Here is an 18,210-nt window from a genome sequence, read left to right on the forward strand (position 1 = left end):
CATCTTCACACCGTCGTCGTATACGATCATTGTCCCTCTTTGCACATATTTGCGTTGGCTATGCTTTTAAGAAATGCTCCATGTGACAGAAATAATTACCGGTTATGATTACTGAATTAGTTTTTTTAGCTACATAAGTGTCAGGTTCTAGAAAATTGCTGTACATTACCTACCATTTCAGTGTGCTTTGTTGCTTGTTCGAAATGCTTCATTTTTTGTTGTGTAATCACGCGTGATAATGCACCGAAGACTCATGTGAAAATTCCTCCCAGCCAAGCTGCGCTCAAGCACACTCCCCTCCCCCCCCCCCCCCCTCCTGAGTGGCCACTTGGTCCACATTGTGAAGTATTTAAGAAGCGTCGTTAAACTGAGAGTAGTAGGCGTAGTTCAGGTAACATCGCATGAGAGGTCACGTGATAGCAACGTCAGAAACAGAACCATGAAATAGCAACGTCAGCAGGATCTTTACAGATGACATGTCAGATATCGAGAGGACGTGCCACATTTTTTACTTGATAGGCGGTGGGATAGGTGGTAGCATCAGTGAAAATGTTGTGCTATCTGATCGAGCTAAGTCCAATAAACATAGTGTCAAAGCTAGCTTCTCAGTCAAGATTATTAGATTAGCATAAATAGCCAATCTAAAACATGAAAGTGGCATGTTCATCTGTTACCGTTGCTTCGGAGGAAGTCGTTATTGGGTCACTCACTTTGTGCAGCAATGCTATATGGAAGTGTGCATCCATGCCGTACCAAGGTCCTGCCTTCATGTATGATCTCTTGTTTCGCACAATAATTTTCTACCTTTTCTGCAGCTACAATATTTCAGGAAGTACTTTTCCTACACGAAGTTTGCTGTGGGTCGCCTGGCAGTGTGCTCTTTAAACGACTGCAACGAACAAGACATGCAAGCCTTAGTGGCCATTGGTGCGTACAATACGTAATCCTCTAAGCGTCGATCCTCTAAGCGTCGACTAAGTGTGTGCTGGAAACTGTTCTGTTTAACGTTAGAATTTCTTTTAGTGCCCATAGCAACTGCTTCAGCACGTCTTAGACATGGTTGAAGGAAGCCAGAAACTAACGTTGTTTTTTGTATACACAATTAGATGCAGTCTGCGGCATCTAATACTTTCAGGAAAGTTATGGTTGAAAACAGAGACAGCATAGATATGTGCATGCACTGTAGAAGGGGTCTAGAAAAGTTCAAGCACCACCCACCATATCAATTAGCTGTTACAAAGTTGGGTGATTGTACACTTGCCGGAGTGAAAAATCCATATGTGCTCTACGGTCTTGTGTTTCTTTAAGCAATGCATCGCACTGCATATATGCCCTGTACTGACAACAGCGTTCGCAGACTTCGCTTTCACGTTATGCAACTGCATGAAATAAAAAAAAGTGCAAACATAAATGCATTGCCAAATTTGAAAGGCAATGTAGTATATATGCCTATTATTGTGACATGAGCAGCTAAGTCCCCTTGGGTAAATCCTTCAAGGTCGATGTTTGTTTTTACGAGCGTAGGGATTTTGCTGTTCTCTAGACGATGGCAACGCTAGGTTCATTATAACCAGCTGGCACAGTTCTTTAAGCTTGCAAACTTCATAAACATTTGAATTTGTTTTAACATGCACAAAGTATCGGGCATACAAAACGAATGTTTGCGAATAAAAGAGAAAGAGCGCTATAATAAAAGCAAGAAAAAGAAGCACATGGGCCGCTTGCGCGAAGCGTTTTCCCCATGGGCATAATTAGCGATCAGTAAAAGGTAAACGTACTCAGTGCCCCTGTAAGTTGGCACAAGGCTGTTTCGAAACCCGCCCAAGGCAAGCGCGCGTCGAGCACTCAACGTGACCTGGCACTGCTCGCTTGCTCATTCGCCTGTTGACAAAAAGAAATTGCGAAAATACATCTTCGCGTCCCCAGTGGGCAAAAATTTCCCAGAGGGGCATTCTCTGACTGTGAGCATCCGCTTGATTGGGCAACGTGTCCTTAGATACCGTACTGAGCGTGATCGATTACTAAGAGACGTGAATCCTGTTTCGCTTCGACCCTGACGGCATTGTTGTCACCGCCGAGCTACTGCGAGGAAAACTCCAGCCACGTATATGTGGTATCATGGTAACAGTGCGAGAATTTCTTCAAAGAAAATATTCTCTTTCGGAGACGAGCGTGCAACGAAGATCGCGAGGACGCGTCCGATTTTCTTACGACGCAACTAGAAGAGCTGCATGGCCAACGCTTTGCGCACCTTTCTAGTCGCTGGTGACATTTTTAGATGGTTCATCACGCTACCTGATCGTCCCGATTCGGAGCCTCGCTGCCATATCGCGCCGCTAGTAATCCTCGTAACTATTGGTGCAGGGGCCTTAGCCAACGCCTCAGAGCTTCACCCTTTCCGCAAGTTACAGGCTCATTGGAGGTTCCTCAGCCTCAACTGAGCCGCGTGCCCGTATTGACACCTGTTTACACCTGACATTGCGTCGAAGAACGTAGCACAACTCCGCCGCGCAGCACTCCGCCATTGACGACTGAGTGAACTATATGCCCCTTTTTTGGCGGCGTTATTGAACCATTTCACAGTCCCTGAGCATCTCCTTCCTGTTCTTCTCCGCAGGAAAAACGGGTCTAGTATCGATTACTGTTGTTCAAATGATATAGCCTTCAAATACGTGTGCCCTATGCAGCCCATTGACGACGCGCTTGAAATTTTCAAGGGGCACACTTAATGTCGCCCTTAGCTTTGCGTTCTCGAAACTGTCAGGCCCCAATTCCTCTTGTGGATTGCTAGAAAACTGTATTTATTGCACCTTATGGCCTATGCCGGATGCCCGTGCGTAAGTTTACGGGAATGTTGAAGTATCGGCTGCCGCTGATAGCATAATTTTCCTCCTCGAGGTTGAATATTCAAATAGGCGGACATTAGTAGCAGCAGAAATAGAAACACCTATGCAACTAATTAATAAAATACACTAATCAACTTCTTAAATAATTACTTTCCGGCACAAGTTACTATTTGCGAAATGTAGCCTGTGAGTTTGCAAGACCTATCAACTATAAATGAATACGCACCGTGTGACGACATGTGCCTCACCACGCCCCCGTGCAGCCTCTTAAGCCCTACCATGACCCGCTTCCTTCTACATCGTATGCCGCAATGATGGCTGTATTTTCGCGAGGCAGTTGCAAGTAAACGCACAATGCGCATAGTAGCTCGCAATGTCTTCAAGCATTTCAGGGACGTTTGCTCCCTTATTATCGAAACGCAATAAGTTTTCCTATCATGCATGCCCGTTTCCCGATGACATGCATGAAATATATGGGAACATTGGAAGCGGCATTATTTTCGTTTGTTTCTTGACTATCGAAGAAGAGTACCACGTGGACTAGCACGTTAGCGCAAGTGGCGTGCTAATGTGTTGCGATTTGTGCCTGATTAGAACAGCCACTACATGGAGGCTTGTTAACTGTTCTCTTGGTAATAAGCTCCATTTGCCACCCTTCTATGGCGAATATTTTGTTTCGTAACTATCCTTAGTTAGCAGTTGAGTGTAGCTACATCAACCCAATGTATGCGTACGCAGACATACTTCATATGCGCATGGCAATTAGCTTTAGTTTTTGCAAAAAGAAAAAAGATCTAGACCTGCTTTGTGGATGGGTTTATAGCACTCCGAGCATGGCTATGTATATTTGAAGTGTTGAATCTGGGTGTGTATCTGGAAGTGCCGTGTGTCCTTCGTTTCTAATGCATTTCCCGTGGAGTGCGGTTATCGACGATTGCATGATCTGTTTCACCCGAATTTTTGGCAACCATGAAGTTTCGAAGCAGTAAAGTGGCTTGTACGCATGTATCCTTTGAAAAATTACGGAATGAGCCAGCACGGGTAAGTCGGGGTGCTACGTGAAATTAACGGACTTTGCTTTTTACGAAGTGTCTGTTTTCATAATCCTTAGGTTTTATAATTACTGAGATGGAGTACGGCAGTATTACCTGCGTGGTTCTCCGTAAAAGGGGGATATTCCACTGTGCACATCAATTCTCACAGTGCGTGGGATTGGTATTCATGTTTCTGTAAACTTTTCAGTGACGCCCCCTTTCCTACGCCTCGAAGTAGCCGATTGCGTAACAGGGGAACCGGAACCGTGGAGCAGAAGAGAAGTAGGAATTTGGTAATGCACTTTCACTGAATTGTACTTCATGTGATGTCGAAATGTTTATAGCAAACATAATAATTAATATATCGCAAGAAGCCAACAAACAAAGAAAGCAAAGACAATAAAGGGGAAAAATCTTGTACTTACTAATGGAATTAAAGAAATGATAAATAATGGCAAAGAAAGTGGATGAAAAAGCAACTTGCCGCAGGTGGAGAACCATCCCACGTCTTCCAAATTACGCGTGCGATGCTCTAACCAATTGAGCTACCGCGTAATGCGAAGACGTGGAATCATTCCCCGCCTGTGGCAAGTTGTTTCTTCATCTACTTTCATTACGATTAATCTATCGTTTCTTTAAGTCAATTAGTAAGTGCAAGTTTTTTCCCCTATGTTGTCCTTAGCGCCCTTCTTTGTTCATTTATCATATGATTAATAAAAATTGGGCCCCTCGGTTAACCTCCGTTCCTCTCGTTTATTACATAATGAGGATGTCGAAACCGGCAACATTGATGCCTTGAGGTAGCATGTGTGGGTTTATAGACCCGTTGCATTCCGCGAAAAAGATCACGTACTCGTGACGCCTGCGGAAGAAACAATGTCCCACATCCACCAGCAAGGTTTGTAGTGGTGGCACTGGCTAACACTCCCAAAGTTAGTTCTAGTAGTAAAATCGCAAATACCCAATAAAGTGGATGGGGAAACGGCTCCGCGGTAGCTCGAATGGCAGGAGCATCGCATACGTAACGTGAAGACGAGGCATCTTTCCCCACCTGCGGCAAGTTTTTTCATCCACTTTCATTGCCAGTAATTTATCTATATTTTTAATTCAATAAGTAAGTACAAGTTTAATCCCCTATGTTGTTTTTGGCGTCCTTGTTTCTCGGCTTCTTATGATATCATTACTAAAAATCGGGCCCCTCGTTTAACCACCCTTTCTCTCGTTCATAATAATTAACAGGAACATGTTTGGTGGCCGACAGCTCTGAATTTTGACGCAAGTCAAGAAATAGCAGTAACGTACCTTGTCAATAGGACAACACCCGCATAGCTACCACATCATTTTAACGGTGGTCTATGTCGGTAATCCGATCACTGGCAGCTTGCCATGCAGCAAGTAGTGGCTTTGAGTGTGCCACGAAGTGCGTGTACTCCTCGGCGTCACCGCACCACCGCGAAGAGATCCGCCGCGGCGAGCGCATCTGTGGAGGGCGCATCGCTTAGATCCCGCGGGCCACCAGACCGGTTCCTCACGCGGTAGCCGGCGCGGCGAGGGAGAGAGAGAGTGGGTATATCTGGTGAAACGTGGCAAGTGGGCACATCCATGGTAGAGTGTATAAGCGCGGCTGGACGAGGACGAAGAAAGAAACAGATACACAGACACAGCGCTTCTAACCAACTAGCCCGCCAGCGTGTTTTAACCAAGTGGGCACAGTTTGTTTAAGCGGCGAGGCGAGCGGCACATATATCGGAGGTCAGTAATTCCTGTCGCGGACGCCAGTTGTCAAAGATTGGTGGTTAACTGACCACACTTTCCGTTACGGAGGGGACGGGCTGACAAGAAACCCGCCTCGCGTGCCTTTACTAGTGGTTCGACTATCTGACCTGCCGTAACGCTCATGCCTGGTCGACCGGCTATCTATCGTGTGGAGCCTCGGCTTCACGGTTAACAGGTGTCGACATTATCGCCGGTCAGCCAGTCGAACCAGCCGTAAACGCACGCGAGTGAGTTTCTTGTCACCCCCCCCCCCCTCCACCCCCCCCGGTTTGGAGGGTGCCGTAAGTTAGCCAGCAATCGTTGACAGAGTGACTGCGTAAAAATAAGAAAGCGAGCCTCCATCCCAATCTGTCAAGGTGGATGTATAGTGAAGCTCATGCCGACATTAGACAACGTTAGACAAGCGCTACCACCACGGGTTACCTACACCCATGGGCGAAAGTATACGGACCACAGGGTCGCCGAAAAGAACTAAATGTCGTCGTACTTAACGTGCATAAAGTGAAATTGACGAGTACACTGCAAGTTCGTATTGCCAAGTTTGGACTGCGGTCCCTAATTTCAGGTTGCATTCACAGGCAGTCGGAAAAATTGGCTTTATTGCGGAATCCCTGGTAAATATACTTTGGATCATGGGTGTACGCCACGCGCGCAGCATACGACCTCATTCTTCTAGGGCATCCGCCAAGCGCGAGGGCCTTGTTCAACGAACTGAATTTTTCAAAGTAAATTGCATAAGCAAATTCGTGATGTACGACTCACACACAACCAGCAAACATGCTAGCTTCGGATTGGAATTCGAATGTATGTTAACACATATTTATATCACGCGGTAGCTCAAAGAAAACACCCTTTTCCAGCAACCGTTTGATGTCTGTCTGATTGGCCATGGCCGCTAGGAGGCGGTACTGTTTTTTTGGGTGAGTGCAGAACGAGCCCACGCAAAAATCACGACCAACTAGAGGCTAACAGATTCGGTGTAAACAATCAACGTCAGCATTAAAGCAATACATCGGGGCGGAAACGCGAATTGCCATGCCTGCGGGACGTCTGGTGGCGCAGTGCTCAAATAAAGATGTACCAGAACATTTTTCTGCCTTCTCAGTTGTCGATGGAGAGAAGTGTTGTGGGAAGAAGGTTTTGATGCCACGAAGTACCTTACATCAGGAAAGGTGAGCACTGTGCTACACCAGAGAGCAGTGAGATACCTACATGTTTTTCTGAGCACAGTGCCCCCAGCTCAGCCATTGGCGGGCCAATCGCAAGCAAGCTATTATCCTAAAATGCCAACTATTGAGTGTACACGTAGAGAAAGATGCTCCCCAGCAACCGACATGTCACACTAAGCGTGTGGTTCCGCAGCGGCTTAATATGGCAGCGTCATTTGTGACACATCTATATTCTTCATGTCTTCCTTTTTTCCCCTTTAATATTCTTGCCTTAGCAGTGCACCTGGGATTTTGGAATAGCTGCCCCTAAAGAGACCTACGTTACAATTTCTCTACATCTTGGAGAGTACCAATAATGCTACCAACGTTAAAACAACAGTGAACGAGAGCATATTTTTCATCGGGTTTGATGTTTTTCTCAAACAAGTGAACGCTTTTTGTCATTAGTTAAACATTTCGTTAAATTTATCTTTCCCAAATTAAATAGCGAGCGGCCGTCGTCTGCAAAAACGTATGACCCTTTACTTCGCACTAGACTTAATTCCAGATGAAAACGTAGAAAGACAAATGAACTTGTTTTGAAAATGTGAATGGCAGCTACACACATGAGCTCGGCGCACGAGGGCGTTTCTTATAACGGCGGGTATGGAGAACACGCACCTACTTGTAATTTGGGCAACGAATACTTTTGCATTCTTGGGAAATTTCCGCTCATAATGCGTGTGACTGGTAGATTTATGGGGTCGCAAACACATCGCTACCATTGTGATACCCCCGTCTTTGGAGAATTTCAAATTCCCAGTGTGTCAGAAGTAGCCACATTAAGACACTTATATAGCCAAATGAGGTGGACACTCTTCATAGTTGTTTATACGCATCGTGCGCATTGACATTGAGATGCAGGGACAGGTAAATGTATTTATGTTCTTGAACAGCTATTGAGAGGTATAGTTTGCCGAGAACAATTTTGTAGTTCACAGTGTAGCTTAGAGACTGTGAAAGTGTCAGGGGGCTTTTGCTATCACCTTAGGAGAAGCTAACGGGTTTGCCTCAAAACAGTTTACGCAGTGAATGAGTGCCGGTAATCTAATTTCATTTATTTATCTTCTTTGAATAAAGAAATTTACAGCTGTCCATCCTTCAAATATTGTGTTTCACCACTCAAATGTTGAGGCCATATCGCATAGCACATCTAGCAAAATATTACATTTTTTATGACATGAATTACACATACGTGCTGGCCATTGTTTCCAATAAGCAATCTGACTCAAATAATTATTGCTTTCTATTGAAGCGGCCATAACGTTTCTTTTATTCTTTATTCATCGATTACCCCGCAGCGCCCGAACACCTTACAGCAGGGGAGTTACAACATAGAATAAAATACATCTTCATTCACACAATGCACTTGCTTTTCAGTCAGCCTATTCCACAGTTTAATTGTTCGAACAAAAAATGTGTTGGCATACATGTTCGTCTTGGCAGGGTACTCGACGATTTTGCTGCTATTGCCAGTTTATTTAGTTCCTTTCGTCGAACTATAATACATTATCACGGCATCAATGCTTCATCTTTTTTGCTGACATCGCGCTTTAAGAATCAAGCTGTCGCTTTTGAAGCATTTTGCTAAATATAGGATACTTATATTTACAGGGTGCTCTTATGTGCCCTATTCATCGCCGTCGCAGCTGGTACCTATGTCGACTGCTTCGTGAACCGAGAGGCAAAGAGCAAGAAAAGCCGCAGTACGTACGATATAGTATTGCATATTTCACGATACCGTAGTGCGCGAGCACTTAGAAACAAGTTTAGACAACGATGTTGCTCGACCTGATGCTGTCTACATGCGCACTGTTTCCTTTGCTGGACAGAAGGTTATTATAGTACCGTACAATTCGAAGGCGGTTTGTATCGGTGCAACGATCGATTGTTATTGACCTAGTCGCGCTGCAGGCAACGCCTTGAAGGAAGGAGAGCCGTAATAAGCGAAATGATCAATGTTACCCCTTTCAGAGTCGGTTGTATTCCAGACGTGGCTCGCCCCCAGCGTCGTTTCTGTCTCGGATACTGTATAACAAACACAATGGTTGGCATTTGCTTGTGCAGAAATTAAGAAAAGAATGATACGGAAATTAGCATGTGCTTACTTTGTGTTGTCCTCACCTTATTATCTGACAAAAGGAATGTCAAAAAGAATATGGCGGGACCGATACCCGCAAACGTGCCGGTACGTCAGTGACACTGAAAGGGTTAGTGAATCTAACATACAGGATGGTTCTATAGGGGCTGTGAGTAAATGCATTCGTCCATTCATTCATATTTTGCTACTAAGTGGGGTTCACACGACATGGATTATTCAGTGAACGAGCAGTATGTGTACCTCACTGCCGCCTAATCGCGATTCGTCGCCGCTCGTTGTGTACGATTCTGCGGGCTCACCGGGCGAGCTGCCCCGGCCTCGCGAATCCTCTTTTACAGCCGCAAATCAAGGGCTGGCGCAAGATTACATCGCAGCGATCTGATCTTGCAGTTACAAATGCATTTCGTTACCGACCCTGACGGAAACGTGCGCGCGCTACATACTTTTCAGGTGCTCTGTTCGAATTCATCGCGGCCTTTTCGGCGACGTCCAACACCCGCATGCTGCTCAAGGTTGCCGATAAGAATAAGCCAGACCACTGCGCCCTGCAGTTTCTGCACGGCATGCGCTTTTACGGCATCCTTCACATTATCATCGGCCACTGCGGCTCGGTAATGACAGACACATCGTGTGAGTATAGGTGATGCGCGTCTCGCTTATGTTTTTTGTTTTTCTCCCTTCTGTCGTGTTTGCTCAGTTTGCACTCCTACCAGCGCCAGTCAGACAGTCGGCTGCTGTTGAGGTTGGTTGTTGATCGTAACGCGACTGAACCCTCTCTGAAGATACACCCGTGCTCCTGATGACTATGAAAGTACGAGCGGGCCAGCGTATCTGCAGAGCGAGCGAGCAAGCAAGCAAGCAAGCAAGCAAGCAAGCAAGCACGCAAGCCCGCAAGCAATCAAGCAAGCAATCAAGCAAGCAAGCAAGGAAGCAAGCAAGCGCGTTGTTATGGAAACTATCGCGCGATATATATATATATATATATATATTGCTACGGGGTAGTATTCCCAATGACAAAGAGCCGCGCAGGAAGAAGACGAAGACGACGATTGGAAGCTAGCGCGGGCTGTTGCCTCTTGGTCAACTGCGGCGTATTGCCTTGTAAATATACTTGTAAATAGCTTTTCGTCGGTGTCTTCCTACGTAACATATTTGGTGGAGGTGGACGTTCCCTGTACCTCGTCACGGAGCTTCGCAGTGGACGGTACGTCGAGCCTACCTTCATGGCTCCCGGCGACGCCAACCCGACTTCACCGGCTCCGACACCTGCTGCCCCTTCGACGACCTACATCACCCTCTCCGCTCCCCGTGATCCCGGCGTATTCTCGGCAAAAGATGGGGAAGACGTCGAGGACTGGATCAGCCCTTACGAACACGTCAGCCGCAATAACCGGTGGGACCCAACTATCATGCTCGCCAACGTCGTCTTTTACCTCGGTGGCACACCTAGAGTTTGGTATCGGACGCACGAAGATGAGCTGACCAGTTGGGATTCGCTTAAGCAAAAGCTTCGAGACTTGTTCGGCAACCCCTACGGTCACCAACTTGCCGCGCAGAAGGCGCTTTCCGGTCGTGTGCAGACGTCAACGGAGCCCTACGTCACGTACATTCAGGACGTCTTGGCTCTCTGCCGCAAAGTTGACGCACACATGACTGAGTCCGACAAGGTCTCCCACATCCTCAAAGGCATTGCCGATGACGCCTTCAACTTGCTCGTATTTAACAACGTCGCGACGCTGGATGCAGTTATAAAAGAGTGCCGCCGCCTGGAATTCGCTAAAAGCCGACGTATCGACCAACAGTTTGCCCGTCTGCCCAACACCCCAGCGACATCTTCCTGTGCCGACGCTCCTCGTCCCAACAACACTGGCGATGTTACCAGGATTGTCCGGCGTGAGATCGAGGCCGCCTATCCGGCTGCGTTCGACTCCAGCCCCTCCAATGCACCCGCAGTCACTGTTTCCCTGATCCAGGCAGTTGTCCGCCAGGAGTTCGCCAACATGGGTATTCACTCCATCTGCTCGGCCCATCGCCCTGATCCCCACCCGGCATCTTCGATTCCACCCCGTCCCGCACCTTCTTACCCACCACGTTTCCGCAACCCCTCTGAATGGCGCACTGCAGACGACAAGCCAATTTGTTTTCACTGCCGTCGAATTGGGCACATTTCTCGGCACTGCCGCAGTCGCTGGAGTTCCCTGAACCAGTCTACATATACTGCCTACTCTCGCCCCCCAGGTGGCCTTTCTCGTCCCTATGCTGCACGCTCAGATAATGCCGCCACCGATTCTCCTGCGCCGAACCGCCCCTATTCTCGTTCGCCTTCGCCCCAACGACGACAATCTCGCTCTCCCCAGCCCCGTCGTTCCTATTCGCCGACTCCCTTCGGACGCCGCTCCCAGCCGGAAAACTAGACGATGCAGCGCCTCGAGGTGACGCTGCATTGCTCCCTACGCCGCCAAATCCTCTCCTGACGTTGCCCACTCATCTGAACCTTCTTGACGTGCAAGTCGACGGTGTTCCTGTATCAGCTCTCATAGACACTGGGGCGCATTTGTCGGTAATGAGCGCGGATCTTCGTAACCGACTGAGGAAAATAATCACGCCCGCCACGACGCCTGTTGTCCGTGTCGCCGATGGCGGAACAGCCCCCGTAATTGGTATGTGTGCCGCCCGCGTCTCCTTCGCCGATCGCTCCACTACCGTGCTATTCACAGTCATCGCTCACTGTCCCCACGACATCATCCTCGGCCTCGACTTCCTCTCCGCACATTCTGCTCTCATCGATTGCTCCGCCAGTACTCTCCGCCTCGACCTGCCTGTTCTGGATCCCGCTGAAGAACTCCTTCCTCGCCTCAGTTCCGTCGACTTCGTTCGCTTGCCACCTTCGGCACTGACTTACGTTGACTTCGTGTCATCCCCACCAGTGCCCGACGGTCACTACATCGCGGCTCCTATGCAAGACGTCCTCCTTAAACATGGGATCACACTACCTCATACTATTTTATCTATTACGGCGAATTGCGTCTGCCTGCCAGTGGTCAATTTTGCCTTGACTACACAAGTGCTGCCACGCGGGATGTCTCTGGCCCAACTTTGCTCATTCGAGGATCACTCTGTAGCATCGATTTCAGTAGACGACAATTCAACCGATCCTCCCCTACCATCGCAGTCGGCAACTTGTACCATCGCCAACTTACAGAAAATGATTGCACCCGACATGCCCTCCGAGCACGCTCGTGCGCTCTACCGCGTTCTGATTTCCTACCAAGATATTTTTGACTTTAACGATCGTCCTTTGGCCCAAACAACAGCTGTTAAACATCGCATTAATACCGGCGATGCCCCTCCTATTCATCGCCGCCCGTATCGAGTATCACCGGCTGAGCGTCAAGTGATTCACACCGAAGTTCGCAAAATGCTTGCCAAGAACATTATTCAACCGTCATGTAGTCCATGGGCGTCACCGGTGGTGCTGGTAAAAAAGAAGGATGGCTCATGGCGCTCTTGCGTGGATTGTCGGCACCTTAACAGGGTTACCAAAAAGGACGTGTATCCCCTACCTCGGATTGATGACGCCCTTGACTGCCTCCACGGTGCTCGCTATTTCTCCTCTATTGACCTTCGCTCCGGCTATTGGCAGATTGCCGTGGACGATCTCGACCGCGAGAAGACTGCCTTTGTCACACCCGACGGTCTTTATCAATTCAAGGTGATGCCGTTCGGCCTATGTAACGCTCCTGCCACTTTTGAACGCATGATGGACTCCCTTCTTCACGGTTTCAAATGGTCCACGTGCCTGTGCTACTTGGACGACGTTATCGTATTCTCCCCAACATTCGCTACGCACCTCGAGCGCCTCTCAGCAGTCCTGGACGTTTTTCGGCGAGCCGGTCTGCAACTCAACGCATCGAAGTGCCAATTCGGCCGTCGCCAGATTACCGTCCTTGGACATCTCGTTGACGCGAACGGAGTGCAACAGGACACTGGCAAGATCCATGCTGTTACGCACTTCCCTGTTCCGAAGTGTGTCAAGGATGTGCGCAGCTTCATCGGCCTTTGCTCGTACTTCCGCCGTTTCGTCAAAAATTTCGCGGCCATAGCACGACCACTAACCGAGCTTTTGAAAAAAGACGCCCCTTTCCAGTGGGGCGATAACGAGGCCTCTGCATTCTCGCTTCTCATCGATCTTCTCACAACGCCTCCCGTTCTGGCCCATTTCGATCCTTCTGCGCCTACCGAAGTCCGTACTGATGCCAGCGGTCACGGAATTGGCGCAGTACTGGCACAACGCCAGCGTGGCCACGACCGTGTTATCGCTTACGCCAGCAGGCTCCTCTCGCCCGCGGAGCGCAACTATTCCATCACTGAGCGTGAGTGTCTGGCCCTAGTTTGGGCGGTTGCGAAGTTCCGCCCATACTTATATGGCCGACCCTTTTCCGTTATCACAGACCATCACGCGCTTTGTTGGTTATGCTCCTTGAAAGACCCTTCAGGAAGACTTGGTCGCTGGGCATTACGCCTCCAAGAATATTCGTTCTCTGTCACCTACAAATCTGGCCGACTACACAAGGACGCTGACTGCCTGTCTCGCTACCCGGTAGACGAGCCTGACGACGCCGACAGTAGTACCACCGACGGCATTTTCTCTGTGTCTGCCTTCGATAACATCGCCGATGAGCAGTACCGAGACCTATCGCTGCGAGTACTCATCGAGCGTCTGCGCTCTACACCTACCGACGCATCCGTTCGCCGATATGTCCTCCAGGGCGGCATTCTGTACCGAAGGAGCTTCCTCCCTGATGGCCCTGATCTTCTTCTTGTCGTACCAAAACATCTACGACAAACTGTGCTCTTTCAGATGCATGACGCACCCACTGCAGGACATCTTGGCGTAACCCGCACGTACGACCGCGTCCGCCGCCGCTTCTATTGGCCTGGTCTTGCTCGCTCCGTCCGACGCTATGTTGCTGCCTGTGATCCCTGCCAGCGTCGGAAAACACCTCAGGTGCTACCTTCCGGTCATCTCCAGCCGATCACCGTCCCTGTGGAACCGTTTTTTCGTGTTGGATTAGACCTCCTCGGTCCCTTTCCCACGTCATCCTCTGAGAACAAATGGGTAGCCGTCGCAACTGATTACGCCACCCGATACGCTATCACGCGGGCTCTACCTACCAGTTGCGCCACTGACGTCGCCGACTTTCTCTTGCGTGACATTATCTTAGTGCATGGCACCCCGCGACAGCTGCTTACTGACCGTGGTCGTAACTTCCTCTCGAAAGTTATCGCCGACATTGTGCGTTCCTGCTCTATTCAACACAAGCTGACTACCTCATACCATCCTCAAACCAATGGCCTGACAGAGCGCTTAAACCGTACTCTTACCGACATGCTGTCCAAGTACATTTCGAAGGACCACCACGACTGGGACGTTGCCCTTCCTTACGTCACCTTTGCTTACAATTCTTCCCGGCACGACACCGCCGGATTTTCTCCATTTTATCTACTCTACGGTCGCGAACCGACCTTGCCCCTTGACACGGTACTTCCTCCTGCTGCGACCTCAACAACCGAGTATGCGCGCGACGCCATCGCCCTCGCCGATCATGCACGCCAGCTTGCCCGTGCTCGACTGACGGACTCGCAAACCACGCAGCAGCGTCGGTACAACGCCCGCCACCGTGACGTACAGTTTTCGCCTGGTGCACTCGTGCTCCTGTGGTCGCCCTGTCGTCACGTTGGACTTTCCGAAAAGCTCCTTTCGCGGTACACAGGGCCCTGCCGCGTGCTGCGCCAGGTGACGCCTGTGACTTATGAAATTGCTCCTGTAAGCTCAACCTCGTCATCTACTCTGGCGTCTAGTGATGTCGTGCATGTCAGTAGGCTCAAGAGCTACTACACTGCTTCAGAGTCCAGCATTTAGCCGCTCCGGGACGGTGCTTTTGCCGCCGGGGGTAGTGCTACGGGGTAGTATTCCCAATGACAAAGAGCCGCGCAGGAAGAAGACGAAGACGACGATTGGAAGCTAGGGCGGGCTGTTGCCTCTTGGTCAACTGCGGCGTATTGCCTTGTAAATATAGTTGTAAATAGCTTTTCGTCGGTGTCTTCCTACGTAACAATATATATATATATATATATATATATATATATATATATATATATATATATATATTTAGATATATGCGGCTAATGCCGTAATAGGCGCATTGTTAGGAGGAACTCATTTTCAGGACTTTACCGCTGATGATAGTGCTCTTCGTAAACGAGCTAGACGAAAGTTATCAAGTGCTGAAACAGCGGGAACGCGTAGTTGGCAGTAGTAAACGAGGGCAGGGGAATATATAAAGGCCGGAAGTTTCGCTGTCTAAAGACAGCTTTTTTAGCGAATTACCACAACTTTACCGCATCGGATGTGTCTCTAGCGGCTTTCGTGGGCCGATTCCGGAATTTGTGGAGAGTGAAAATGTGGAACCATATATATCACCCGGTACCTGCCCCTGACTGCTATGATGTTTTCTTAATATAGACATACGCTCCGACGAATGGCGGTCCTCCGGCCGAAGCGTCAGTAAAATACATATGAAATAGGATTCTTTTGTGTTTGTTTGTGTTTGTGATATATATATACGCACTCAGTAAGCCAACCTGAATAAAGTTGTCAGACCGTAGGAATAAAACAGACGGCCCCTATCATAGCAGTCCGATGTTCTTACCATTAGGCCTCTGGCGCATGCCTTAGTTGGCAGAACAGAAATTATCGCCTGTGACCCAGCGTGTTACGTGGCTTGGCGCGTTGTATTGCACTATCAATTACTGGAATAATCCACGCAATTTGGTGGAGTAGTCGATCATTCCGAACAAGTATAACGATTTCTTTGGTTTTATTAGGGTTTATGAATACCAGCGCTCACATTTAAAGTAAGATTTTTCTTGCGCGCCAGAATTTGAACGTCAGAAGACGAAACAAGTTTGGGCTTGTTCGCGCACAGCGGAGGTCAGTGTTCTCACGTTCCAAGCAAGCCGACAAGTGCACAAAAGAAGCTGCATTCAAAGACCTCAATTTAGACAGCTTTGCTTGCTGAAACGAACTGCTAAACCGGCTCTAAAAATTATGCCGTATTCCTCACTGCAGCGTTCTGACAGCGAGTGTGCGCGGTCGTCGAGTGAGATGTATTCGTATTTGCTTGTGCGCGTGTGACTTCATGCTTGTTGTCTTGGTTCGTAAATGAACGTTTACAAGTTTATATACGGCTGATAAAACTGCTATCGTTACTTCCTGTGGCTGTCTACTAATGTGCTATTACAGTCGATGCTTCGCCTGTAGGCAGAACTGCAACTTCCTTTATTTAAGTTCGTTCTGCAGCCAAAGACAATTGGGTGATGCTCGACAGGAAGTAAGAAGGTCGTTCTTTCGAAAACAAATGTTACCGTGGGCAAGTTGCGAGCTTGTAAAAGTTGCAGTTCAGCCATCCCAGTTATTTAAATCAACCTTACGAGACTTCCAAGTTAAATTGGCCTTGCTCAATAATGCAGGTAAAAGAAGAGAAAATATATTTCCTTGGTGCTCCATCTGTACGCTGAACCAATATTCTTCCTGTACAAATTATGCGCGGGCTTGAGATGAAAGGATGATGACGCTGATATGCATTGAACTAAACTAAACATCAATGCTACAGTGTCAAGGCTTCGAGGAGTACGTCGACAGCAAAAAAAAGTAAATCTAGTGCCTTCTTGCCATGCCTGCGTCTGATTCGTTTTCGAACGTGATTTGGCTCACAGCACTTAAGTGCCGCATGGCGCGAGAATAGAGTGCCAAGTGTTTTCGGAATTAACTATAGCTGTGCAATGTTATTTCTCATGATCCACGTAAACCAATTTATTAGATTCGGTACCGAAATCGTAACCTACAGTAGCTGTGTTAGTCCATCGTCTTGAGGATGCAGTGGCCGTTTCTATTGTGGGCCACATCGCTTGTTCTACATATGAAGCTATTGATCAGTACTCGTCCAGTGACGCCATGCAAACTGTTTCTACTCTTTTCAGCCGGGTTGCTCAACTTGTTCCTCGAATCAGACAAGTGGTCATTTATGACCGTATCCTCAGGGTTCAGCAGCGTCGACCCATTCTTTTTTCTGAGGCAAGTACGGCATGTATAATGCGACTTATATTGAATATGCTGTACTGCACGAGCACTGGGCAGTGGGCATTGTGCTCGTGCGCTGCACAGGTGTGAGTTCTGCGTCGACGGCACGAGCGAAGACGTCTTCAGGGGCAGACGGCAGCGCCGCGGCAACTTGCGTCTGAATGACGTGGCGAAGCGAAGGAGCCAAGGTTGTCGACGGCTCGGGTGTGCTGTTCGCCAGAGTCCACTTATTAACGCGACAGCGTTAAGGAGCTCGTGTCGCAGAAGAGCCGGTGTCGTCGGCGTTGGCCGTGAGCGATAAATCCCGGGAGGCACTTCACGAATAACAAACCACTTGCAACATGGGCTGGGTGGGAGTCGAACCAGGGTCTCCGGAGTGTGAGACGGAGACGCTACCACTGAGCCATGAATTCGATGCTTCAAAGTGGTACAAAGGCGCCACTAGTGAATGCGGTGTTGCCTTAGAAACGAGCCGTAGAAAGTTATACTGCGGTGTATATCAGTAATTAGGAACATGTAAATTACAGAAGTCGCAGTTAAACGCGTAGCGAAGTGCGTTTCCGCTACATTTCTTCTGCGCTTTCCGCTCACGCAGAGCCATCTTGCGGCAAACACAGAAGACCCCCTACTCTCAATGTACGGCGCTGCCACGACAGGTGGCACACCACGCGCGCATTGGGGCTGTGCGGGGACCGGTGCGAGGCGCGTCGCGGCCCGAACTCCCTCTCCCCTGACGAAGCTTCGCCTTGCTCCCTCACGGGTTGCAGAATCAAGCATCCTTCCTTTCTTTAGATCACTATCTGTCTATCTCTCTGCCCGTGCCGATCACGGCGTTTGGCTGGCGTGCATCGTTTCCCCCTCCGAGACACCGAGTTATTTGGTTCGTTCCGCTTGCTCAGGCGCATGTTCCGTTGCCGCGCCGAACGCTGCGTTGCTCGACGCTCACCGCGTCCAATGCGGGGCGCCTCGTAAGGGATCGCTGCGCCATGGCCCATTGTCTTACACCTTTTTGCGTGTCGACGGGAACGCTGTCACGTTCCACTCTTGAAGGCGAAGCTTAAGCGTCCTCCAATTTTTTTCCCACTTACTAAAGGCACTTACA

The 18,210-nt window shown here is 48.8% G+C and overlaps 1 protein-coding gene across 1 annotated transcript in view; it reads left to right on the forward strand.

The window, feature by feature from the left end:
- Window positions 1–4,094: 4,094 nt before the first annotated feature.
- LOC139056052 (nose resistant to fluoxetine protein 6-like) overlaps window positions 4,095–18,210 on the forward strand; it is a 34,144-nt gene continuing 20,028 nt past the window's right edge. Inside the window, exons 1-3 of the mRNA XM_070533872.1 lie at window positions 4,095–4,173; window positions 8,479–8,570; window positions 17,009–17,102. Of these exons, the coding sequence (XP_070389973.1) occupies window positions 17,053–17,102 (50 nt within the window). The 5' untranslated portion in view covers window positions 4,095–4,173; window positions 8,479–8,570; window positions 17,009–17,052. The remainder of the gene's footprint in view (window positions 4,174–8,478; window positions 8,571–17,008; window positions 17,103–18,210) is intronic.

Source organism: Dermacentor albipictus, chromosome 2 (genome assembly GCF_038994185.2).
Source record: "Dermacentor albipictus isolate Rhodes 1998 colony chromosome 2, USDA_Dalb.pri_finalv2, whole genome shotgun sequence".
In the NCBI taxonomy this organism is placed as follows: Eukaryota; Metazoa; Arthropoda; class Arachnida; order Ixodida; family Ixodidae; genus Dermacentor; species Dermacentor albipictus.